The sequence below is a fragment of the Chamaea fasciata genome, unplaced genomic scaffold (genome assembly GCF_029207755.1).
Source record: "Chamaea fasciata isolate MVZ Bird 193981 ecotype frontalis unplaced genomic scaffold, bChaFas1.0.hap1 SCAF_2, whole genome shotgun sequence".
Taxonomy (NCBI): domain Eukaryota; kingdom Metazoa; phylum Chordata; class Aves; order Passeriformes; family Sylviidae; genus Chamaea; species Chamaea fasciata.
The window spans coordinates 116062865-116089544 of NW_027094087.1; the positions used below are offsets into that span (position 1 = coordinate 116062865).

General features: G+C 50.3%; 2 protein-coding genes across 6 annotated transcripts in view; one reads left to right on the forward strand and one right to left on the reverse strand.

Annotated features, from left to right (window-relative positions):
* Positions 1–24450, reverse strand: part of SON (SON DNA and RNA binding protein) — a 36437-nt gene extending 11987 nt beyond the window's left edge. For 2 of the 4 annotated variants that reach the window (XM_066177210.1, XM_066177209.1), the window contains exons 1-7: positions 23524–23817; positions 22710–22879; positions 8395–17712; positions 7445–7605; positions 5955–6095; positions 4525–4716; positions 237–347 (exon numbers count right to left, since the gene is read on the reverse strand). In XM_066177210.1, the coding sequence (XP_066033307.1) occupies positions 237–347; positions 4525–4716; positions 5955–6095; positions 7445–7605; positions 8395–17712; positions 22710–22879; positions 23524–23612 (10182 nt within the window). In that variant the 5' untranslated portion in view covers positions 23613–23817. Of the gene's footprint in view, positions 1–236; positions 348–4524; positions 4717–5954; positions 6096–7444; positions 7606–8394; positions 17713–22709; positions 22880–23523; positions 23818–24226 lie in introns of those variants that run through there. The other 2 variants (XM_066177208.1, XM_066177207.1) reach the window with 2 other exon arrangements.
* Positions 24451–26253: 1803 nt separating this feature from the next.
* Positions 26254–26680, forward strand: part of GART (phosphoribosylglycinamide formyltransferase, phosphoribosylglycinamide synthetase, phosphoribosylaminoimidazole synthetase) — a 37556-nt gene continuing 37129 nt past the window's right edge. The window contains exon 1 of one of the 2 annotated variants that reach the window (XM_066177218.1): positions 26254–26344. The gene's annotated coding sequence lies outside the window, so the exon portion shown is untranslated. The remainder of the gene's footprint in view (positions 26345–26680) is intronic. The other variant, XM_066177222.1, reaches the window with a different exon arrangement.

Sequence of the window (26680 nt, forward strand, 5' to 3'; positions counted from 1 at the left end):
AAGGAGAAATAAATTTGAAACGACGTTTCAGAGTGACTCGGGGTGAAAACGTGCAATGCACCAAGGAGCTCATCAACACTCAGCGTTACAAGTGCAAAACCAGGGCAGAACTTGGTAACGCTGGACCACAAACGAGCTTCCAGACTCAAAGAGGAGAGAAAAATCAGCTGCCACGGAAGGGAAACATTGATTTTCCTCAAGCCCCCCCCAAAATGCTGTGGAAGGCCCCAGCTCACCTGCTCCTGTGCCCTGTTGAGCATGCACATGGCCTCCAGGTCAAAGGAGTTCTCATTGAGCCTTTTCTGGGCCACTGCTCTGTCGTTCATGGCTGTGGTTATGTCCACGCACTAGGAGGAAAAAGAGCATTCGTAAAAACACGGCAGAGCACGACAACGTCTGCTGCTGCAGGATCAACGCTACCAGGTGGGGTCACACAGTGAAGAGCTGCTTCGACAAACAGGCAACATGATGGAAATCCTGGGACTACTTCAATCCACACAAGATGGGCTTCCCTGAGCAAAGACAAACCTGAATTTAAACTGCAACACCCTGGTAAATGTAAAATCACCTCTACACGCAAAATATCCGATGATTTATTTTCTAAGAACCGTCTGTCACGAAAAACTCTGGTGTGTAACAGAGATGCATTTTACTGTTCAACGAGATCTTGTCAGCCAACATCTGATCAGAATAAACAGAATTAAATGCAATTACACTAAAAATGCATGCAAAGTTGTTCACATGAGCACTCTGCTTTAAAGTCACACTAAAGCTTGTCTGTACAAAAAAATTCCAGCAGGAATCAGATGCATTCCACAATCTTGACTTTAAGTGTTTCTAATTCTCATCTTCAGCCTAAACCAGAAGAGAATGAAGATGGGGAAGGGGCTGGAGCCCCAGGAGGGGCTGAGGGAGCTGGGCAAGGGGCTGAGCCTGGAGAAAAGGAGGCTCAGGGGGGACCTGGTGGCTCTGCACAAGTCCCTGCCAGGAGGGGACAGCCGGGGGGGTCGGGCTCTGCTCCCAGGGAACAGGGACAGGAGGAGAGGGAACGGCCTCGGGCTGGCCCAGGGGAGGCTCAGCTTGGCCAGCAGCAGGAATTTCCCCATGGAAAGGGTGCTCAGGCCTTGGCAGGGGCTGCCCAGGGAGCTTTGGAGTGCCCGTCCCTGCAGGTGTCACCTGGAGGTGGCACTCAGAGCTCCGGGCTGGGGACAGGGTGGGCACAGCTGGGACTCCCTGGGCTGGGAAGGCTTTTCCAGCCTCGGGGATTCTGTAAAACCAGGCTGTGAGCTCACAGCATCCACTGCTTTGGAAAGAGTGATCTATATCTGTGCTGCTGAGCTGCAGTAAAATATAAAGAAAACATGAAATACAGGCAGGAGCTCACTGCAAACCTTCACTCTGGGCAAAGGCATCGGGAGAGAAATCCACAACATCTGGGGCTCTAAAAATGTAACGAATTCTGGCTGGTGTGCAGCTGTTCTATTAAATCCTCGTGCCCTGCTCCTCAAAGGATGTGCATTTTACAGATCATTCTGTTCGGAAAGCAGAAAGGGAAGAGGGTGCAAAGACAAATGGAATTTCTTGAGATGTGACAGAGGCTGGAAGGGCAGGGACTGATTGAGGCACAGAAGAAACGCAGTAAGAACAGCAGCTGGCACACACACACACACACACACACAAGGCAATGGGTTAACCTGAACTTCACTGTCATTCGCTTTGTAAAAGCCTTGCCTCTTTTGCTGTCACCATCTCAACCTCAACTTCTCACACATTTTGTACTAAAGGGCCAGCAGGAGGAACTGAAACTCCTTTAAAATTGACTCAGCTGAACAAAAACAAAACACTGTTAAACCATAAACCCTGTCCTCCCAGGAACCTGGTCAAGAATTTAGAATATACCAAAAGGAAGAGACAGATATGAACATCTCCAACGGCACCTAACACAGGAATTGCTTTTGTGCCCTATTAAATCTGATTTTAAGATTTTTTTCTTTTTAATGGGGTGTTTAGGACAAAGGTGTTTCTGTTGGGAAGATCACTGCTGGAGTACCTGGCACTGACCCAAACGGAGCTAAAATCCCAAAAGTCCTAGGTGCCTATGGACTGAGTTCAGTGCTTATTTCTTGACACACAAAACATAAAAAGGCACAAGAGGAATTAAAATATTATCTAACAATCCCCTCACACAACAGCACAGATGTAAAAATGCCTGTTGCAAATGCACACGGGCCGAGTTTTCGAGTTTCTCTCACATACTTAAAATAATTCATTTCCTCTTTGTGAAACTGGTCCAGGAGACAAATAAAAGTTCTTCTACTCACCAAGAGTTTCAATCCAGCAATACACAAAGGCATGGAAGCAGTCCACGAAACCAGAGGGGACCACTGCCATGCTAAAACAGGTGTATTAGTGCTTTAGCACACTGGGGCCTAGCAACATTCCCTGTTGGGTTAATTCCCAAACATTGCTCCATTTTGGAGACCATCAGGGCTCTGTGTTATGTCAAGACACTCGCTGGCAGCTTTGGATCTTGAAAAAACAAACAAACAGAAAAAAAAAAAAAAAAAAAAAAAAAAAAAAAAAAAACAACAAACCATCTCTGCTTGAGGTATAAGAAGTTGTTGTCACTCCTGAGTCAAGGAAAGCAGGTGGAAGTGAGGTGCTGCTCTCTCCCAGAGCTCTCCTGGCTGATCCCCTTCCTCAGGACTTTCCCCCACAAATCACAACTACTGAAGTGAATAAAAAGCAGCTTTTACACCCTCTGGAGGTCCACGAATGCTTTTACTGCATCCTTAGGTCCCAACAGCATCTCTGCACCAGTCACCTGGGATAACCCAACCCTGCCACTCCGCACTTCCAAACATTCCTTCCTCAGAGGTCTCTGTGCCTGCTCCAGACGTGACGAGCCCTCAGAGCACTCCGCACCTTCCCCTCCTTCTCCTGCTACCACACACAACTACTCTAAGGCGTGAGGTTTTATGGAAACAAGCTGTCATGTATCAGCAGGGTCATTTCAGACTGAGCCCACAAATAGCATGTGAATGAAAACACGGCGACGAAACCAACCGTGTGGGGTTTAATGTCAAGACTTGCATCGGAACTGCCACCGTATTGCAAAATCAGCAACAATGGTCAATTCTAGGTGAAATTTTCTCAAGTTCCAAGCACTCCCAGCTCTCTACTCCCCCAGCAAGGGAGCTGATCTGCCTCATGTTGCTCCAAGGGAGCCATTTCCACCACAGAGTCCTCCTGAACAATAAAGAATTAAGCAGAGAAGCACTGTGTTACCTGTCAAGACTCCCTGGAGGAACACACAGCAATCCTGTACCTGCACTTCCCAAACCCCAGGGGATGGTACAGCCTGCTGGGAGCTAACGCCCCTGAAATCACCCTTAACACAAACCAAGTTAAGGTAAAGGCAAATCAAAAGATTTATTTACAAAATACAAAAACAGACAAGGTAGTTACAGGCATTTATAAAGATACACACAACAGGAAGGAAAGGAAGTTATGTTAAATATATTTACTGCAGTGAAAATGGGAACGACAATCTGCACAAACATCTCAGGGTTTTTACTGGAGCACGAGAGCCCGAAGTGCAGCTCCCACCTGTGCTGAGGGAACAAGGAACTGGGTGCCCAACCATCAAATTCTGAGGGATTCAATGAAAATGCTGGCCAAGTTATAACCTCTGTGCTTTTGGTGCTGCAAAAGACCCAGAAGAAAATTCTACCCGTGCCTCGGGGAGCGAACTGAGCAATACCAGAAAGGTCTTGAGAAATAAAATGCACCAAGTGCTGAGATGGCTTTGTCAGAAATTGATGGGGAGGCTTTGGAAGGTGTGAGGACAAGGCTTCAGGTGCACTGAGGCAACATCAACTTAAAAATATTAACATCTCTCTTAAATACTTGATTCACTTAATTAAAAAGGCCCCCAGAAACGTTCTTTGGAAGAAATTCCAAGGGGAAAAACACTTGGTTCGGTTTTTTCAGTTTATTATCCACACAATTAGATTGTCCTTTGGAAGGCCACGTGCAAAACAGTCATGGGAGAAAAAGTGACCGGAAAGCTAAAAGATCAATACATCCAGAGGAAGTGACTTAAAATTTTTCATGGATTACATTCCAGCATGATGTTCTTGTTCTAAGACTGGTGGGACCATTTTATTTAGCACTACATACATTATTGTGCAAATCTCAAGGTACTACTAACTAACCTCTGCAGGAAACTCAACTGGGAAGTTTGTTCCCCTTCCAGCTACAGTTGAAAATTCTGTTGAGACCAAGAAGTCAGCAGCTGCCAGAAGCAGGCTGGGCACAGGCTGCTTCCACGCTGCCCACGTGAGCATCCCCATTTGCAGAGCTCAGCTCCTCAGCTTAGTGCAGTGTTAGACACTACCTTTTTAAGTGTTTGTCTTTTGTTTGTTTAATTTTTTTCCCCCCCCCAGACTGCAATTTGCTACCAGACTGCTCAGGTGATGGTTTTGGTTTTCTTATATGATATGCTGTCCTTGCCTTCCTTACCTCAATGGCTGGCTTGGGGAAAACATCGTCCTTGCCGTCGTCTTTGCCGTTTTTGTCCACGGGAACCCACTCTCCATACACACTGTCTGCCTCCTTCTTCCTGTGCTGAGACCCAGAGGAAACAGGGAACTCCTTGGACAGGCTGACCTGGTTTTTCGGTTGGGGTGGCGGTGCTGGTTTTATGCTGGGAGTCTGAGAGAAATAGAAGGAGGAGAAGTTAAGAGCTGAAAACACCTCAAGGTTCCTGAGGTGGTTTTGCTGCAAACACCTGGGATTTGGTTTGTACAGAACACTCAGTCTTACCCCAGAGTAATAATAAGCCTTTATAATTAATCACTTTGGCACAGCCCTAAAAACACACGAGTGACCTACAAACTGTGCTATCAGAGATGAGAAATCCCTTAAAACAACTTCAGCAACCCCAAATCCCTGACCCTCGTCTCCCAGCTGACCCCATTCACATCATGAACAACCTCCTCCTGCCACCACAGGTATTTTGCATGGAAAGTCCCAAGGTAAAAAAATCCTGGGCAGCAAAACATTGCCTGTGATCAAAAGCTCTCCACGAGTGGAGAGAAGGCAGCTCTCAGCATTTGGGTTTCTAATTCTGCTCCTGTTTTTAGCAGCAGCCTGAGTCTCCCAGCAGATGATGTCTCTGGCCTTGTTTTCCTTGGTGTTGTTGATGTATTAAAAACCTGCAGAAATCCCTGCCAGGTTCCCATCCAAGAGGCAAACACAGCTGGCAGCACTGCATAATACTGGATAAACTCGGAGGAACGTGGATGGGAATGGTTTTAGGAGAGGGGCAAAAACAAGACCAAGAGGCAGAGCAGCCCATAACCACTAGAAAACATTCCTCCTCGGAGCCTGGAAGAATTCCAAGGTTTCTTGAGTTTCCTTGTGGCCTTTTCTGACAATATAATATAAAATCTAAATCCATTTCTACCTTACACCTTATGTAAATGTGCACTACTGCTTATTTTATGTATGCCACCAGCTACAGATGTTTATACACAAACCCAGGAATGTTATTTTCTGGTTTAGCTGAGCATATTAAAACTTTTTTAGTGCTTTATAGCCTTCAAAATCAGAACAGACTTTCATGGGCACAACCCCTCACCCCAAATAAAACTAAAAAAAAAACCCCCCACCCACCACCCCAAAAAACCCCCAAACCCCAACAAAATTTAAACAAATTCTAACCCATGCTTCAAAGCATTTGATTTCCAGATGCATTTAAATAAACGCTCACAATTTTACCAAGATAATCAATTTAACCTTGATGGAACTGGGAGTGTTTCTTCAACTTGATTAAAAAATACTTCCAGTTTCACCAAGATTATCAACCCTTGACAAATTTCTGTAGAGTTTACTTGTAACAATTAAAAAGAACCAGGACTGAAAGCATTAAAAATATAAGCAGCACTCACACTTAAGTTGAAGAAAATAGGTTTGGGTTCACTCAGCTTAAAAGGATGGTTATAGAAAGGACGTTCCTCCTCCTCCTCATCAGAAACATGAGGCTTGTTCACTATCACATCATCAGTGCTCTGAGCAATCTTCTTGCATTTCTGAAGAATAAAACAGAGGCAAATATCAGCTCTGAGTAAACGTGAGCTTTCAAGCCAAACTCATTTGAACATTTCAAACTCAAAGAACATTTTCTATCAAAAAAAAAAAAAAAGTGGTTTTCTTTCCTAAACCAGGAGGTGGAAAATCTTTTAGCATCAGCAGATGTACTTTGGGGTTGGCCAGCTGTGCAACACACCCCCACGTGATGTGCAACAGAATTAAAACAGAGGTGTTAAGGGGAGACCACAGTCGAAGTGGGAGGAGGCTCCCTGGGGGGAAAGAAAAGAGAGTAGGAAAAGGACCAAAGACAAAAAGACTTTCTTGAGAAGCCAGAATGTTACGGTTAAAACGTCTTTATTTTCTACCGCCTGCACTGCTTCTGTGCACAGTTTGGAGCCAAAAGAACGGAAACATCATTCAGCAGATCTCCAAAGTTGGAAAGAGGAGGGAGGAGCAGATTTGGAGCCTGCAGATCAGCACTATGCTGGATCTTGCTCAGGGTACGTGAGAAACATCCCCACACATCACCACAGGGCACCAACTCGGCTCTTGTTCAGTACTTCTGCTCCCCCAGCCCAGGCACAACTGCAGATTATGTCTCAGCACCTGGACACTGCTTCATCTCAGATTATTTCTATAAACACCATTTCAGAACTGTCACACTCACGATGCAATTAAAAAAAAAAATAAATTAAGGCGTTTTTCTATTCCAGATTTTCTCTGTTCTGAGGGAAGTCCAGGGCCAGCCTGGAAAGGGCTTGGAACACCCTGGGACAGAGGAAGGTGCTCCTGCCCATGGCAGAGGGAGGGACAGGCTGAGCTTTGAAGTTCCTTCCAACTCAAACCATAACTAACTACACCAGAACAAAAAATCAGGAGTGAAAACTCTGGATTTCACTGACAGGACTTCAGGGACATCTACCTGTTTGTCCAAAATTAGAACAGAATCAAAACTAAAAATTAGAAAAAGCAAAATGATTTGACAGAATGTATTTCCATGAAATTAAAAACACCACTTTTGATGACTTAAAAAATAAAAACTGTGTGGAGAATAAGGGCTCAAAAGGGTCGTCAGGCTTTGGCAGGGGCTGCCCAGGGAGGTTTGAGTACCCATCCCTAGTGGTGTCCAGGGAAGGCCTGGAGGTGGCACACAGTGCTCTGTGACGGGGACAAGGTGGGCACAGCTGAGACTCCCTGGGCTAGGAGGGCTTTTCCAGCCTCAGGGATTCAGGGATTCTGAACACCAGGCAGCTCCCAGGTGACAGCAGCACGCAGCGACAACCTCCCACCCCACGTCACCAACCCCAGTGCGGTCATTTCCAGGCTTGATGGTGCCGCTCTCCCTCACCTCAGTGAGCTCCTTCAGGGTGTCCCTCGAGGATTTCTGGTTGGCTTTGTCATCCTTCTTCTGGGACAGCAGAGGCATGAGGCTCGGGGGTAAGGGCACGCCAGACTTCGCACACATGGCGGCTGCGTTGGCTTTGGCGATTTCAAGTAGCTGGGCCTTGTCTGAAAAGGTTTGGGGTTTTTTTTAAAAGAGAAGTTCTTTTTTGCTTTAATAAGGAGGACAGCCCTAACGCAGAAATAACAGATGAAATTAAATTAAGCCTCCTGCCAGTTTGGAAGGCTTCCATGGTAACTGGGAGGCAGGACTGGAAGGTTCGGAACCTCAAGCCCACCACAGGTTTCCTCACACGCTGTGCAAGAGCTCATCTCCCAGTTCAAACCTTCTTTCCCCTTATTAACTCACCACCCAAGGAAACACCACGGCCTCTCTTCCTACAAGCACAGAGAAAAGATGCAGCTCGTAAGATTTTATTTTCCGACCTGCTGGGTCTGGGGCTGTTTTCAGGAACAAGTCTCTCTTTCCTTTGATTTCTTACCACAGGCAAGAGGCAAGACAGAGTCCTGGAAACAGCTGACAACAGAGCTTGGGACCCTCCAACTGGCACCTGAATGACCTTCGCTCTCAGGAGTGGAAGTTCTAAATTTTCTTACATACAAGTACTTGGCCTTTGCTATTGCCACGCAGGATGTTCCTTGAGACTGCAACCTGCTACTTTTGTACAAAAGCTCTAGACCCAAGGTAAAACTGGCTCTAAAGAGGTTTTCATTCAAATGCTCAGCACTGATTTCGCTCCAACACAGAAGTTCCTGCTGGAAGTCACTGCCTAAAACTAATGCACAGAGTGACTTCCGAGACATCCCTTGTGAATGCTCCGGAGCTAAAGTGGGACTATGCAAACCCACCCACTACCACCTCGCCGTGGGAGTACTGAAAGCGAAGCACTCACTTACCCAGGTCTGTAAGACGTTTGGGTGATCTGGAGGAGAACTCGGAGGACCTGGACCTGCGCCGGTCGGGGGACCTGCTGTAGCGCCTTCTCCCCGAGGAGCGGGAGCGCCGCAGCCGGATCGGGGACCTGCTGGAGCTCCGTCTCCTCCCTCTGGACCGCGACCGCCTCTGGCGGAGCGGGGTGCGGCTCCTGCTCCGCAACCGGAGCGATATCCTGCGGTCTCGGGAGTCGGATCTCCTCCTCCTCCTGTCAGTAGACCTCGACCTGTTCCTCTGCGACCTCTTGCGCCTGTCTCTGGACAAGGAACGCCGCCTTCGCGACGCCGACCTTGACCTGCTTCTCCTCCTGTGCCTGGAACGGGACAATGAGCTGGAGCGGGATCTGGACGCTCTCCTCCGCGTGGCTGACCTGGAGCGGTTCCGTCTGGAGCGCGAGTCCGTGTCGTATCTCTTGGATCTGCGCTGGGAGGACCTGGAGCGTCGGCTTCTGGACCTGCGCGACGACTCCTTGTCTGCCGCCTTCTCCACAGATTTGGACTGGCTCCTCTGGCGAGCAGCGGATCTGGAGCGTCTCCGGCGGGACCTGCGTGAGGACTCCTTGTCTGCTGTTTTCTCCACAGATGTTGACTGGCTCCTCTGGTGGGCTGTGGACCTGGAGCGTCTCCGTCGGTACCTCCGCACGGACTCCTTGTCCGCTGTTTTCTCTACAGACGTGGATCGACTCTTTTGGCGAGCAGGAGACTTCGAGAGTCTGCTTACAGATCTCTGTGGAGACTCTTTGTCAGACGCTTTATCAACTGATTTGGATCTGGATTTTTCACGTTCGGAAGACTCAGAACGTCTACTTTCAGGGACAAAGGAAGAGTCCTGTTCCTCCGACTGCTCAAGAGGCAAGGAATCCTGCTTTTCTTCATCGGCCAAAGAGGGCTCTGCGTCCTCTCCCTCCTCTTCCCCACTGGAAGACTCCGACTCATGCTCATCTGATGATGTGGACTCCCTTTGTTCAGCTGTCAAGGAGGGCTCTGCATCCTCTCCTTCTTCTTCAGCAGTGGTAGACCTCGATTCAGCCCCATCAGGAGATGCGGACCGTCTGTGCTCAGCTGTCAGAGGCTCCACATCCTCAGCTTCTTCACCAGCAGTAGACCTTGACTCCTGCTCATCTGATGAGGTGGAATCTCTTTGCTCAGCTGCTGAGGAGGGTTCCACATCCTCTGCATCTTCGCCGGCAGTAGACCTTGACTCCTGTTCGTCTGAAGACGTGGAGTGTCTACGCTCAGCTGTCAAAGAGAGCTCCTGGTCCTCTGCTTCCTCACCAACGGTTGACCTCGACTCGCGTCCATCAGGAGACACAGAGCGGTGTTCAGCCGTCAAATCCTCTGCTTCTTCATCAGCTGTAGACCTCGACTCATGGTCATCAGAAGATGTGGAGTGTCTACGTTCAGCTGTCAAGGAGGGCTCCTCATCTTCTACATCTTCTCCCGCAGCAGACCTTGACTCACGGTCGTCAGAGGATACCGAGTCTCTTCTTACAGCTGCCAAGGAGGCCTCTGCGTCCTCTGCCTCTTCTCCGGTGGTTGACCTTGACTCGTGCTCATCAGAGGACTCCGAGCACCTACGTTCTGCGGTCAAAGGCTGCTCCAGATCCTCTGCTTCTTCGCTAGATCTTGACTCGTGCTCATCAGGGGAAGTGGAACGCCTCTCCAGATCATCAGTTTCTTCATCTGCAATAGATTTCTGGTCATGGCCCTCAGGGGACACGGATCGTCTATGTTCAGAAGTCACAGAGGACTCCAGACCCTCTTCCTCCACGGGAGACTTTGGCTCATGACCTTCCTGATAGGAGGACGTGGAGTATCTACGCTCTGATCTTGAAGAGGGCTCCAGATCTCCCGTTTCTTCACCGGGGCCTGATCTCACACTGTAGTTATCAGGAGACACCGGGCGCCCTTCAGGCATTAAAGAAGGCATCGCATGATCCATTTTTTCAACAGGGATGGATTTCAAGTCACTGTCATCAGGGGACATCGAGGCTCTATCATTCAGTGTCAAAGGTTCAACACCGTCTACTTTTCCAACAGTGGCAAATCTCAACTCCTGCCCGTCAGGGGATGCTCCATGCTCATTTTCAGGTGTTGGAGAACGGTCCCGCACATCTGCTTTCTGAAGAGAGGCGAAACTCACCTCCTGGCTCTCAAAAAAGAGGTGGTCACGTTCAGCTGTCAAAGCAGAATCCACGCCCTCTGTTTTCTCAACATGTGCCGGTCTTGGCTTGTACACTTCAGGTGACAGAGCATGTTCAGACGTCAGAGAAGGTTCCCTGGCTATTAGTCTTTTAGCAGGGCTGGAATGCAGCTCCTGACCTTCAGGGGTCATAGGACATTCACCTTCAGACAAGGACAAGTCTTGCACCTCTGGTTTTCCAGCAACAGCAGACTGCAACTCCTGGCTATCGGTGGATATCGAACTTTCACTTTCAGATGCTTCAGAATGTTCCTCCAATTCTTCTTTCGCAACAAGACTGGATCTCAAAAGATGCCTTTGGGGGGATGCACGGTACTCGTTTTCAGAGAGCAAAGAACACTCCTGCACCTCTGCTTTTTCCGTGGAAGCACAGAGCAGCTCCCGCCCCTTGGGAGATGCGGCGTATTGGTTGTCTGGGACCAGCACCGGCTCCTGCACTGCTGCGGTTTCAGCGAGGCCAGACTGCAGTATTTGCCCTTGACGGAAGATGGAATATTGACTAGCAGGTGCCAGAGAAGGCTCCTGCACCTCCTTCTCAGCAGGGCTGGCCATCACCTCCTGGCCCTCAGGAGACTCACCATATTCATTTTCAGGCAGCAGAGAACACTCGTGCACGTCTGGTTTTCCAGCCAAGAAAGCGGGCAATCTGTGATCTTCAGCAGATACAGCACGGGCAGGAACCACAGCCTCCTCCTGCATCTCTGCCTTCTCAGAAGAGCTGCACCTCAACTCCTGGCCCACCCAGGACACGCCATGTTCGTTTTCAGACACCAGGGCAGGCTGTTGCACCTGTGTCTTTTCAGCAGAGGGTGACCGCAGGTCCCGGCTGTCGAAGGACTCCAGAGATCTTTCTTCAGGCATCTGATAAAGCTTCCGCAGCTCTGCTTTTTCAGCGGGGGTGGATGTCAACTCTGGGCCATCAAGCCCTACCGTGTACTCACTTTCAGACACTTGAGAAGGCTCTTCAGCTCTTTCAAGAGGGGTGGATGCCAACTCGTGACCATCGGAGGCAACAGAGCACCTGCCTTCCACTATCAGAAAGGGCTCCTGCACCTGTATTTCTTCGCTGTAGGCAGATCTCAGCTTGTAGCCATCAGGGGACACCAGGTGTTTCAGTTCGGACGAATTCAGCACCTCTGCTTTTTCTGCAGGAACGGGTCTGAGCTCGTGGCTGTCGGGCAACAGCAGAATCCCACCTTCCGATGTCACAGCCGTCACCGGGGGCTGCAGTTTTTCAGGTGTGCTCACTGATTCACAACCATCAGCAGACACGGAGAGGCCACTCTCCAGGGTGAGAGAAGGCTTCTGGATCTCCACTTTCTCAACTGCGGCAGATGTCAATTTATAGCCTTCAGGAAAGATGGAACACCGGAGCTCAGATGCTACTGACAGTTCGGCACTCTCTGTTTGCTCAAAGGAATTGTACTTTGCTTTGTGGCCATCGTGGCATATGGGAATCCCAGTTTTTGACATCACCAAAGATCCTGCACCATCTATTTTTCCAGTCAGGTATCTCGATTCGTGCATTTCCGAAGATCTGGAGCAGTCAACCTCAAGCACTTGTGGAAGTGTTGGACCATCTAGACCTTTGTCAACAGACGATCTGGACTCATGAACTTCAAAAGAAGACACTGAAATGAGGTCAGCAGACACCTCAACAGAACCACACACCGATGTCAGGGAAACATCTGGAGCCTTGACTTTTTCAACAGATAAAAATCTTTGCTCATTTCCATGCGGTGACTTAAAGGACTTGCCTACAGACAACGGATGCTCCTCTAACGGCGCAGCAAGGCTGGATCCTGATCCATGTCCATCAGGAGACGTGAAGTGTCCACTCTCAGAAGCCAGAGAGGGCTCCTGCATGTGGCCTGACTCACAGCCATCAGGGATCACAGGACGGATCATTTCAGGTGGCAGGAAAGGCCTCTGAGCTTCCACTGCTCCAGGGCTGTCGGCCAGCTGGGAAGACTCATGTTCAGGTACTTGCAGAACCTGGGAAAGCTCTGTGTGTCCACCAGGGGTATGCCGTGATTCATGACCATCAGACAGGTTGGAGAGCCCATCTTCGGACGGGAGAGAAGACGACTGAACTTGCATGTCTATTTTAAGTCCCGGAGGAAGCTCTGGACCTTCTACTTCTCTGAGAGGTGCAGTTCTGGTCTCATCTCCACGGGACGCAGAGAGATGGAACTCTGCTCCTGAAGAATTTTCTAGATCTCCCCTTTTTTCAACAGATGAGGATCTTGACTTGGATGTGGAATATGGAAGTTCAGGTTTTTCAGTCGATCCATTTTCAGACGTCATAGACAGCTCTGAATCCTGTGTTTTTTCCACAGATGTGGATCTCAATTCCTGGTCATCTGCGGTTTTGGAGGTATCAAATTCAGATGGGGCAGAATGCTGCAGATCTGTTTTTTCAACTGATGAGGAGCCTTCCTCGAGGCTCTCTGAAGTTTTGGACAATCCACTTCCAAATGAAGGCGGCAGCACTGGGCCATTTACTCCCTCATCAGACAAAGCTACTGATGTGGGACCATTGGAGGAGTTACCTTCGCTACCAAAAGAAGACTGAGGAACGTCTTTGTCAAGACCTTTGGCTGACTCCTGAAGTTCAGAAGACTCCACATGCTTGCTACTGGACTTTGCTGAGGATGACTTATCCTTTTTTTCTACGGATTTGGACCTTGACTTAACGCTGTCAGAGGACTTGGAACGTTTCCGTTTGGATTTTTTTGAAGACTCCTTGCGCTTTTTTTCGACAGACCTAGACCTAGACTTGTAACGTTCAGAAGATTTTGAGCGTCTGCGCTTGGATTTTCGTGAGGATTCCTTCTTTTTTTCCACCGATTTGGATCTAGACTTGTACCGGTCAGAGGACTTGGAGCGCTGACGTTTAGACTTCCGCGATGATTGCTTTCGATCTCTTTTTTCTACCGACCTGGATCGAGACTTGTAGCGATCAGAGGACTTGGAGCGCTGGCGTTTGGACCTCCGTACAGATGCCTTCCGACCTCTTTTCTCAACGGATCTTGACCTGGATTTTGAACGATCGGAGGAACCAGATCGATGTCTGAACCTCCAGGAGTATTCTTTGCCTCCTCCCTTTTCTGAAGACCTGGATCTAGATTTTGAACGGTCAGAGGACCTGGAATGTCTGCGGCGGGATCGCCAGGAGGACAATCTCTTTTCCACTGACCGTGACTTAGACCTGTAGCGGTCGGACGACCTGGAATGTCTGCGCCCGGACCTTCGGGAGGACAGTCGCTTTTCCACTGACCTGGACTTGGATCTGTAACGGTCAGAAGACCTGGAACGTCTGCGCCCCGACCTTCGGGAGGACAATCGCTTCTCCACGGACCGTGACTTGGATCTGTAGCGATCAGATGACCTGGAACGTCTCCGGCCGGACCTTCGGGAGGACAGCCGCTTCTCCACTGACCGTGACTTAGACCTGTAGCGGTCGGAAGACCTGGAACGTCTGCGCCCAGACCTTCGGGAGGACAATCGCTTTTCCACTGACCTCGACTTGGATCTGTAGCGGTCTGATGACCTGGAACGTCTGCGCCTGGACCTTCGGGAGGACAATCGCTTCTCCACGGACCTGGATTTAGACCTGTAGTGGTCAGATGACCTGGAACGTCCCCGTCTGGACAATCTCTTTTCTGGTGATCTGGATTTAGACCTGTAACGGTCAGACGACCTGGAACGTCTGCGCCTGGACCGCCTGGAAGACACTCTTCTCTCTCTCTTCTCCACAGATCGGGACCTGGATTTGGAATGCTTTTTCCTGGAAACGGAATAGTTTCTGCTCCTAGAACGTGCTCTTTTAGAGGTCAAACGCCTGGAAGTAGAACGCGACCTTGATTTTTTCTTCCGCTTCCTAGACCTGGACTGAGACTTGGAACGGCTCCTTTTCTGTTTCTTTGAATCGTGTTTTTTCTCACTGGTTCTATGACTACTTTTTTCAATAACATTCTCAAGCCTCATGAGAGTCTCCTTCATTCGTGCTGCCACATCCGGCTGCACATCAGATGTTTCTGAGTCTCTTTTCTCTGAGTCCTCCTCTGGAGTTGCTTCTTTGACATCCTCAGCTTCTGGAGTGTCTTCCAACTGGCCTTCCTCTATAAGTTCTGGACCTGCTTCTGCATCAGTCTCAGGTACTGAAGCTGCTTCCAAACCTTTTGTCTCTGCCTCCAACCCTACAGTCGCTTCTGCTGCTTTTAGCTCTACATCAATCTGAGGAGCTGTCTCCACATCTTGTGTTTCTGCTACAGAAGTCCCTGCTGAAACTTTTTCCTCTGCAGCATGTGAAGAACTAAAAACTGTTTCTGCTACTAAAGGCTCAGATGCTTGAGTCTGCTCTGCATCTTCCTTCTCAATCACCATGTCCTCCACCTGTTGGCTCTGTACTCCTTCTACATATTGCACCTCAGCTGTCACTTCGTGTTCCAGTGTGGTTTCCCGGCTTTTCACATCCCCTGGTTTTGGAACTGCTTCAGAAGATTTTATTTCAGAAGCACCCAAGACTTCTGGAGCCTCTTCAGAACCCTTCCATTCTGCAGCAGGTTTTGCTTCTAGAACTACTTGAAGCTCTTGTTGCTTTTCAGCATGCAAGTATTCTGGAACAGCTACTGAAGCAACATCCACGGGTACCACAAGCTCTTCACCCGTTCTAGAATCCTTCACCTCTACTGTTGCAGGCTCTTTCATGCTCTCCAACCACCTCACTCCTCCAGCTTCTGCTGTTGGCTCCAGATATTTTGCTTTCTCCATTTCTGAGGGCTCATTTCCTTGTGCGCTGGTCCTCCTTGCTGCAATTCCATGGTCTACAGCAGATCCCTGAGTTTGCACATCTGTCAGTACTCCTGATGCCATACTGTTTTCTTCCACTCTGGGCAAAGACTCCAAAACTGCTGCTGAATGACCTACTATTTGTTCCTGAATAGATTTCGAACTGCTTTCTGAAGTTTGCACAGGTTCTAGGACTGCTTCTCTGCTCCTTGTCTCCGCTTCAGGAGCGTGTTCCGAATCCTTTCTCTCCCTCAGCACCTCAGTTTGTGAGGTTCCTGTGTGTGTCATGACCTGTGACTGTGCAATGATGGAACTCTCTGTTTGGCTTGCATGGAGAGGTCCCCTCTCTGCCGTGGTTTGCCATGGCATCACCCCTGCCGATGCCTCAGCCTCTCTAACTGGTTCCATGCTTTCACATGCAACCACAGGTTCAGGAGTCCTTTCTAAGGCAGGAAGTCCTGGACTTGCAGCAGTCCCACAATGCATAGCTTCTTCTGAAGCTTTCACATCTTCCACTTGTAAGGACATTGAAGCTGTTGTATAAGTTTTTGCTTCCACCACAGCCACTGGTCTCAGGACTCCTCCTGGACCTTGTGTGTTTTCCTTCTGCAAAGACAGGGCAGGTGCCAAACCTCTCACATGTGATTCACCCTCAGGTCTTGACTCTCTCAGCAATGAAGTACTGTCTGAATCTTTTGCTCGCGGACTTCTAAAACCCTCTGCCATCTGGACTTCTGGAGCTGTTTGTGGAACGAAAGTCTGTACAACTGTGGCGGGTCCTGAAGCTGTCCATAACCCTTTTGCCTCTGCAGCCACATTCACACCTGTCAATCCTGCTGGAAGTGCAGATCCCTGGGTTCTGTCCATACTCCCTGTTTCTGTCAAGACTCCACGTTGTAGGAACACTGCCGATGCGCCCACCGCTGTTGCAGAACCTGTGGTACCTTCCACATTTCTGCCTCGCAGACTTTCATGAGCTGCTGTGACATCTTTTGCTACGACACCCACAGGTTCCATGGTTGTTTCCAAAGCTTTCACATTTCCCACAGCTGGTTCCGTATCCTTCATTTTTGTAACAGCTCCTGGTCCTGGAGGTGCTTTGGCACTTTTTATTTCCACGTGGGTCACAGGAGTGGCTGCAGATATTGTCAAAGGATGTTGCAAAGGTACACCTGCTTTCAGAACACTGGAAGCCTCTACAGGGCTGCCCTGCACCGTGCTCAAACTCCCAGATATAACTGAGGGCTGCAGGGATGGGTCCAAAGTTCTGCTCACACCTCCCAGTTCCGAATATCTCTCCGCACTTCTCACATTTCCCACGTGCAGAGATTTTTCGGTTGTTTCTGGAATTTTTACTTCTTGCCCAGCCACAGCCATGTGAGCTACAGTCACAGCACTTGGATGTGCCCAATTTGCGGGTGTAGGAGCTGCCACACCACTTGCCAAGGACACGGATTCTGAAGCTGTTTCCAACCCCTGTGCTGCCCTCTGAGACGCAGACTGATGGGATGCTTCCGAATAAGTCAACACCTCCATGGTCTCGGGCTCGAGTGCTGCATCCGAAGCTTTTACTTCCCCAATGCCTTGAGATCTCAGAGTAACTTCTGTGCCTCTTAGTGCCTCTGCTGAATCTTTCTGAATCTCTGATTTACTGGCAATTCCAGGTGGCATGCTGGACCAAGTATAATTTCCAGTATCAACAACACTGGCATTAACAGCTACAGGATAAATATTTCCATGAGACTGCTGAATTTGTTCTTCGCTAGTGCAAATTCTAGTTTGATCTATACTAGTATTTTCTGGTATATTAGACTGGGTGCTTTCTAAATTAAATGGAGGATTTGTTGCACACAAAGTCCCCTCCCCACTTCCAAGATTTTCTGCAGGTTGCTGAGAATCAGTCACTGAATGAGAAACAAGTCCTAAAGCTTGATTATCAAGCCCCTCAGTTGGTTTTGAGCACAGTTCTGGCTGCATTTGGCCAGCCAGGTTTGCATCTGCAAACACTCCATGCTGTACATTCAGTTGGGAGCTGGACTGCTCTGGCATCAAGTGAGGAGGAGCTGGCTGCACGCCTGCAGGTTCTCCGGGACGTGCACTCAACTTGGATTCCTTTGGTTGCTTTTTATGCTTTTTCTCTTTCTTCCTTTTCTTCTTCTTTTTCTTCTTCTTCTTGCTTTTGTGCTTCTTGTTTTTCTTTGCTTTTTTCCTAGGAATTTCATCTTCACCGGTAGAGCTCCTTTTTGTAGACTGAGTACTATTTTTCACAGTATTTTTGTCTACGTCTAGAAAAAAATGACATTTACCTCGTAAACATTTGTAAGACTGCATTAAAAAAATTCTTTCAAGAGTACTTGTGAAGTACATGGACAGAGGCAGAAAATAAACCTGCAAACCAAGCCCAACTCACTACTACCACACACAAACAGCACACACTCCCTTTTCAGCTCTCTTTTCTTCCTCTCAGAGTTATTTTAAGTGATAAAACAACACTTCTTTCAAAAAACTTTCCCAAATCTCATTAGTCAGGACAGAGGTTCAGTGGGAACACAGCTCTTTCCAAGTAGTATCATGGTCATGGAATGGTTTAGGTTGGGAAGGACCTGAAAGCTCATCTTGTTCCACTCCCTGCCATGGGCAGGGACACCTCCCACTGTCCCAGGCTGCTCCAAGCCCCAATGTCCAAGCTGGCCTTGGGCACTGCCAGGGATCCAGGGGCAGCCACAGCTGCTCTGGGCACCCTGTGCCAGGGCCTGCCCACCCTCACAGGGAAGAATCTCCTCCTAAAACATGATCTAATCTTGCCCTCTGGCAGTGAAAAGCGATTCCTTTGAAGAAGGGAATAGAGGATGATTCTGGGAATTATCACCCTGTCAGTCTCACCTCTGCGCTGGGAAGACCATGGAACAGATCCTCCTAGGAGCTCTGCTAAGGCACGTGGAGGACAGTGATGTGATTTGAGACAACCAGCAGAGCTTCACAAGGGGAAAATCCTGTCTGACCTTCAGTGGTGAACTGACTACATCGGTGTGTCAAGGGAAGAGCTACAGAGGGCATGTCCCTGGATTTCTGTGAAGTATTTGACACAGTGCCCCCACAACATTCTTCTCTCCAAACTGGAGTGAAGAAATTGACAGGTGCATTGTGAGGTGCATTAGCAGTTGTTTGGATGGTCACATCCAGAGGGGAGTGGCCAAAAGCTCAGAGTCCTGATGGACATCAGTGACCAGTGGTGTCCCTCAGGAGTCTCTATTGGGACCAGTGTCACTTCATAGCTTCATTAATGAATCACTGTTACTTAATATCTTCATAAACGACAAAAGGATGAAGGGCACTCTCAGCAGGTTTGCAGGTGACACCTCTAAAGGATGAGGCCATCCAGAGGGATCTGGACAAGCTCAGGAAGTGCCCCGTGGGAATCTCATAAAGTTTAACAAGGCCAAGTGCAGCACTTGAGTCAGTCTGGACCTGCCCCAGCCCATAGCCCCCCACGCCCAGAGTGGGGATCAGGGAAGGGATTGGGATCACGAAAGGGATTGGGATTGTGTCCCTGGGCCCCCTCAGGTGAGGCCCCACCTGCAGAGCTGCCCCAGCCCCAGGGCCCAGCACAGGGAGGACATGGAGCTGCTGGAGAGAGCCCAGAGGAGGCTCCAGGATGAGCAGAGGGATGGAGCAGCTCTGCTGGGAGAAAAGGCTGGCACAGCTGGGATTGTTCACCTGGAGAGACTTCAGGTGACCCAACTATGACCTTCCAGTACCTGGAAGTAGAGTAAAGGTGGTGGAAGACCATTGACAAGAGCCTGGACAAGGGATAGAGGGCTCAAAACGAGGGAGAGTAGGGTTAGATTAGATCTTAGGAAAAAGAAAAACCTCCCCTGTGAGAGAGTTGAGACTCTGGCACAGGTTGCCCCGGGAAGCCGTCCCATCCTGGAAGTCCTCAAGGCCAGGCTTTACAGGGCTTGGAACAACCCAGGATAGTGGAAGGTGTCTCTGCTCATGTCAGGGGGTTTGGAATGAGATTATCTACAAGGTCCCCTTCCAACCCAAACCATTCTATTACTCCCCTGAGTCCTGTCACTCCATTCCTCGGGAACTGTCTCTCTCCAGGTCTCCTGGGGCTCCTTCAGGCCCTGCAAGGCCACCCTGAGCTCAGCCCAAAGCTTCTCCTGTCCAGGCTGAACAATCCCAGCTGTGCCAGCCTTTCCTCCCAGCAGAGCTGCTCCATCCCTCTGCTCATCCTGGAGCCTCCTCTGGGCTCTCTCCAGCAGCTCCACGTCCTCCCTGTGCCGGGCCTCGGGGCTGGGGCAGCTCCGCAGGTGGGGCCTCACTTGAGAAGGGCAGACAGGCTGGATGTCCCTCCACCCACACTCAGTGGGGCAGCACATTCTAACAGGAAGCTGGAGATCTTTCAAACCCCCAATGCTGCACATGGAAGGTAAAAAAGAATTCCCATTTTCCAAACAAATTACCAAAGTGGGGATTTATGCTACAAGACCTGACAAGCCACTTTCCCCTTCTGTGCTTCAACCCCCAAGTGAGTCCAGCGTTGCTGCTGCCTTAGAAATTCTGTGTATTTACTGACCAAATTACTCACTAGGGTCCAAAAAATTTGGGAAAAGAGCATCTATGCCCCCAGTCCCAAACCCACTTTAAGGCATTGCAGGCTGGAGCAGGCAGGACAGCAGCTGCCATGAGCCACTGCAAAGCTGCAGGCTCCTCTCAGAGCATTTGCTTCCAACAAGAAACTAAAAAGCTCAGATGACTGTGGGGACAGGCAAATCACTGATGGGGAAGGGAAAGAGACTGGGGTCTCCCTCACCACTTTTTAATCCTGTACCTCACTTCCCTCTGGATTTAACCTTTGTTAGGTTTTTGCCCTTCTGGAGACTGAGTGCCATGTTTTCAGGAGAAAGGCACTTCATTAAAGGCAACTTGCTGGGATTTTTGTGAAATAGGAGCCGTACATTGGAGTCTGCTTGCGTGTTCCTTTCAATGATTCCATTTATACAGGCCAGGGCAGCAACACAGACCCTCCAGTTAGAGTCTGTGACCACAAAACTCACTATTTTCCAATGAACACTCCAAAATCTTGCAAAAGCTATTGGTAATTGCAATAGTGCTAAATGAATGTGGCTTGGGATGTTTTAACAAGTACCTCAGGTGTATTTTACCGGAATAAGCCGCTTAGAAACAGTTTTTCAATAGCAGCCAACATTATTGTGAATGCACTGAGACAGAGCAGTGAAGCAGAGTCAAATCATGGACAAAATGTCCAGCCCACAGGTAGAGAACTGCGTTACTCAGTGGGTGAGCAACTGGCCCACGGGTTGGGCACCAAGGGTGACAGGGACTGGGGTGACACTGGGCTGACATCAGACCCTGCCGGAGTTCTGCAGGCCTCCATTCTGAACCCAGTTATCTTCAACATCTTCACTAACAAGCTGGACACAGGGTTCAAAGGGATAATTAGTCTGCTGAGGACACTAAAGTAGGAGGAGCTGTTGACTCCTCTGAGGCCAGAGAAGCCCGGCAGAAAGACCTCAACAAATCAGAGGGATTGGGAATCCCCAGTCGTGGGGAGTCTGACAAGGGAAGTGCCAGATTCCGCACCTGGGGTGGGCAACCCTGGCTGTGTGGATGGAGAGCAGCCATAGGAAGGGCCCTGGATGTCCTGGTGCATGGCCAGCTAAGCCAGCAGTGCCCTGGAAGCAGGAGGGACACGGGGCTGGGGAAGGGTGTGGAGGGGCCCCACGAGGTCACCGGGTCACCTGAGCCTGGAGGAGCCCGAGGTCAGAGCTCCCCGGGGCTGCAGCTCCTCCCGAGGGGCAGCGCAGGGACAGCTCCGGGCTCTGCTCCTGCCACAGGGACAGCGCCCAGGGAGCGCCCGCAGCTGGGCCAGCAGGGATTGAGGGGGGATTGTAGGGCGAGGCTCTTCCCCCAGAGGGTGCCGGGCACTGCCCAGGCTCCCCAGGGAATGGGCACGGCCCCGAGGCTGCCAGAGCTCCAGGAGCCTTTGGACAGTGCTGCCAGGGATGCCCGGGGGGGATTGTTGGGGCTCTGGGCAGGGACAGGGGCTGGATCAATGGTCCCTGTGGGTCCCTACAGCTCAGGATATTCTGTGATTCTATAAAATTAACTCTCCTGCAAAGATAATTCATTAGATTCAGATCATCAGATCATGCCCCTTGTCCAACTCCTTTTTAGATATGTGAAATGGGAACGTTTGCCACAGGGTAAGTTTATTAACTTCCAAGTTAACACATCTCGCTTCTTTATTACCATGTGACCTTGCCTCAGTCCTCCACAAAAGAACAAAACAAAAATAAAAATCACATCACCAAACAAAAGCAACAGGAGCCACCAACCAATCAAAACCCTACCAAAATCCCCCCATGTCACCCTCAAGTGCTGCTTGTACAGCACCAATTAAAAACTTGAAAATGCTCAAGGTACACAAATCACTGAGCAAAAACGCCCAAAGCAAACCCCAAACTCCTGCAAGCAGAATCCCCTAATTTAACAATTTTCTGTGCTGCCTCTGTAACTGTACTCACCCAGCACACTGTGTTTCAACTCCCCAAAAAGAGAAATGCAGTAATTAAGCCTTCATCACCTTACCAACCCTCTGCATTCAGAAACTTTCCAGCAAGGACCAGTCCCACAAGAAGGGACACTCAGATGTGCCTTTTTAGCATTGAAAAAAATCTAGTAGTTTATTCAATATCTGAGACTGACACATCAAAAAACTTAACCTTTGCAAGGCTGTAATGTTAAGTACCTACACTTTAAAATAGCAGATCATCTTTTGACTGAACAGCTCATCACAGACCGGTTTTGTAATAAATGTTCTTTCAAAATAACCTTGAAAACCAACCCAAAGCAGGAATTGCTTCTATAAGCATCAGTTTTGGTACTAAGAGCAGTTCAGTAACCCTGGAGTAGATACATGTAAAATAATGCAGAATTTATAGACATATATGTGTATATATATGGAAAATATTTACCTGATTCAACACCGGAAGGAAAAAATAAAAACCTCCACATTTTCCCTATACCAATGCTTACATAAAACAACCAGCTCAGTTTTTAAATTCTGTGTTTCTCTGGCCACCTCTGGATGTAAAATCACAGGAGAGAAAATATTTAACCAATTCCCAGCAAACACACAAAGTTGTCAGAGCAGCCAGCTCCAAGAAGCACATTTTCACCTCTCTAGATTCCATCTCAGGCACAGTCACAACCTTCTTACCAGGAGCAGCTCTGCCAGCGGGAGTTTGATTACCTGGGTTGCACTGCAGCTCTGTCCCGAGGGCTCCGGAGAGCACTTCCTCTACTTTCTGCACTATCTGATCACTCTGACAACTCCCAGCAGCTGCAGAGGCTTCAGAAGGCCCGGCTTGCTCAGCCGGGATCGGGATCGTGTCACCATTGGGCTGGCCTTCCACCTTTGCACTAACCGAAACAAACAAACAAATGAACAAACAAACAAACAAAAAATCAACTTAATACAAGCGATTTTGAGCCCTTTTTTTTGGACATTTTATGTTATTCACGTACACTTCTTCGATTCAGCCCTTCAGAGCACAATTCCAGGCTCCTGAAAAAGTCGTGCTCTTAGGGAAAGGTCTGCCTTTGGATTAATTTTCACTTACACAGCCCGGACACTCCGTGACTGCTGAGCTTGAGACGCAAAGGAGAAAAACCCTCTCTGGAATGTGCCACATCCCCCGTGCCCTACGACCTTGCAGGGGTTTTCTCCACAGAATAAATACGCACACTGCGCTCTCTTCCAGCTTTTCCTTGCTCTTTCCGAGGTTTTCCTTGTTTTACGAGGTAAACTCGGCAAATTTAGCCGTAAATCAGACAAACCATACAGGCGCTCGCCCCGACGTGAGGACAGCACCGAACCCGGGGGGTCAGCGGGTGGGCGCGTTCCCCCACCGGCTTCTCTCGGCCCCCGGGCCGTGGCTCCCTCAGGGCGCCCGCACGGCCGCGACCCCCCCGGCCCCGCCATGTTGCCGCCGACACGACCCTCAGGCCCCGGCCCGTCTCTCTGCGCCCCGCGCCCTCCCTGCCGCTCCCCACCGCCCCGTTACCCGCCGTGCTGCTGCTGTTGTTCCTCCTGGATCTCCCGGAATTTGCTGACCACAAAGGACCGAAGGATCTGCTCGATATTCGTCGCCATGACACCCCCCCTTCCTTCCTGCCCCGACGCGAGGCCTCCAACATCCCACAGTGCACCGCGGCCCCGGGCGCGCGCTGACGTCCCCGCTGTAAACCCCCTCGCGATTGGCTGCGCTCGCTGTAAGTCCTCTCGCCATTGGTGGAGGCGCTGCGGGGCTGCAAACGGCCGCTCTAGCGCGGCTCACGGGCCATAGAGCAGCGGCGGGTTCCGGTGGGGGGGGAGAGGAAGGTCTCGTGTCCCCTCAGCCGCCGCCGCCATGTTGTGGCGCTCCCGCCGCCCCCCCGCACTCCGCGCCTCCGCCGCCGCCGCCGGCAAAGCCGCCCCGAGCGTGTCCCCGTCCCCCGCTGAAAGCATTAAACCCGTCCCCGGCGCTCCGCGCCCACACCGCCGCCTCGCGCAGAGCGCTTCCCCGCACACACACACACACCGGCCCGCCGCCGCCGCCGCCGCCGCTCGCGGCCCCTCTCGCGCCCCGTACGCCGCGTCCGAGCCCCCGCGGCCCCGCGGCGGGCAGGGAAAGGCACCGCGGCGGCCGTAAGCACGGCCGCCGTCCCCCCGCGCTCCCGCTCGCCCTTCCCCGGCGCCGCCGAGGCCCCGCGGCGGCCGCTGCTTACCCGGCTGAGGCCATGGCGGGCTGAGGCGCGGCGCCGGCGGCTGCGACCGGGAGCGATTCCATCGGTGCCCATGGAGCGGGGCCGAGCCCCGCGTGTGCTCCGGGCGGGCGGCGGCTCTCAGGGGGCCCTGCCCGCACACGGGCGGTGCTGCTGCCGCTGCTGCATCACCACGGGGCCCTCAGCCCCGGCTCCATGCGAGAGGCGCCCGCCCGCGCTCCCTCCCTCCCTCCCCCTCCGCCCGGCGGTGACACGCACATGTGCTCCGGGGGCTGGCGCCGGGGCCGCGAAAATTAAAGGAACAAAGGGGGAAAACCGAAGGGAGGTGGATAAATAAAGTGCGCCTTTTGGCCGCCTGGAAAGACGGAGCTTTTGTGGCAGTGACGGAACGCAGCGAAATGAGTTTGTCCGGAGTGCAGCCACCCTGGGGACCCCCTCAGTGCTGCCCCTGACGCCCTAATCATATCAAAATTTAATTACACGCGTGTTCCAACAGGCTGTAAAACCGAATAATCCTACGGCTGGAAGACTCTCCCCACACACAGTTTCTGTAGTAGTAACTTAGGGGAGTTACTCGGTCCGAAATAAATTCAAAATGCCTCCAAACCTGATGTGGTGAGTGGCATCCTTGCTCATGGGAATCGCTAAACGGTCTTTAAGGTCCCTTCAAACCCAAACCATCCTGGGATTCTGTGAAAACCCAAGTAAAACTGTTTAATTACTGCTGGAGTCTAAAATTTTAAGTTTAATAATCACTTGCAAGACCCTTTAAAAGCAGCATCATTCTTCACTACGTCCTGCTGACCTGCCCTAATACTGACTTTGGAGAATAAAATGAATCAGAGACTCGTACCAATTTGCTTACTTTTATGTCACACTTGATTTATTCCATTTAAAATATAAAGTAGTTCCAGTTAAGAAGTCCTTTTACCTGTTCATGCCATGCTCACGTTAATTTATGTTAGGTTTACTGGTAGAACACTCCTGTAATTTTTGGTATCAAAGACAAGACTGAAAATGTTTCATTTGAACAATTTCAGACATATTTCGATTCAGCTGATGCAAATGGCCTTGTCTCGACCAGGCGTGTCGAAAAACACGAAGAAAGGTGCCCCAAGAAAGTCGGAGAAGGACTTTAGTGTGTGCTGCAGGTTTCCCTGACTCCTTATAAACAGAACGAATGTGATAATTATGAAAATTCCCTCCTTCTACACATGAGGATCCACAGCCCTACGGGAAAAATAGCTGTCCTTGCTCTCTCCATCTCTTCTAGCTGAAAAAACTCCCTTTATTTAAACACTTTCATTCAGTTTCGGGTCAGGTAGTTTTCAGATCAATTAAATATTTTACTTTCATCTTGCCAAGACCAGCGATTGTGGCTGGTAATGTTCAGTTAGTGACATTATGGGACTTCAGTAATAGTAGTTCTGCTACAACCATCGATACTACTTGGAGCATTTATTCATGCTACTCTTCCCTTTCAAAGCAGGAGTCTGGGGTGTGCTTAAATATGCAAAAACCAAAAAAAACCCCCAGACAACAAAAAAACCCCAACCAACCCCAAAAGACAAACCATCAACATTAAACCTTCTTTCCTAAGGTATTTTACACAGAACAGTGATGTTTTCACGTTATAGCTCTCGAAGGGAGGAAAACTGCGGATCAAATCTTGGTTTATTAACAGTACTGTAGCGCAATTGTAATGCTCAATTAGACTAAACGTTGCCCAATACTCTTTGCTTTCATAAAGCAGAAAGCTCAAACGTGGGACAAACTAAGGAATCGCTCCTATGTGGTATTTCAAGGCATGCAGAGACAAAAATCCACCTTTGCACAGCCCTCACACACCGGGCCCCGAAGCAATTATCCGACGGATGAAATAAAAACAACCTCCGCATCCCAAAAAGGTCTTTCGGCCACCCTTCCCCTTTTCCCCACCCGCCTCATCGCCCTAGCCTCGAGGAATTTCTGCGCCAAAGGCAACTCGGCCCTCCCCTGTCGCGACATCGCTGACACGCTGCGGGTCCCTCCTCCCGCGCCGCTGCCGCGGTGCTGGCCGGGTGCTGTAGTTCCGGGCCTGGCGGAGGATCCTTCCCGCTCTCGACTCCCCCGTGGAGCACGGTAAGTCCCCGAGCCGCGCTGCAGCCGCGCAGGGGCCGCGGCTCGCTCGGGGTGCGCGGCCGCCGCTGGCCCCGCGCTGTGAGGGGCGGCCCGCGGCCGTGTGCGCCCCTGCCCGCGCCGCGACATGGCGGGGCGGCCCTCACGGCGTCCCCGCGCTTCGGCGGCAGATCCCCTCACGGCTTGGCCCTCGCGGCACCTCCTTCGTGGCGTCCCTGTCATGGCTTGGCCCTCGTGGGAATCCCCGCGTGGCTTGGCCCTCGCGGCATAGTCCTCGTGGCAGTACCCTCAGGATGTGTTCCTCACGGCATCCGAGCTCTTCAGGGCAAATCCGCTCGC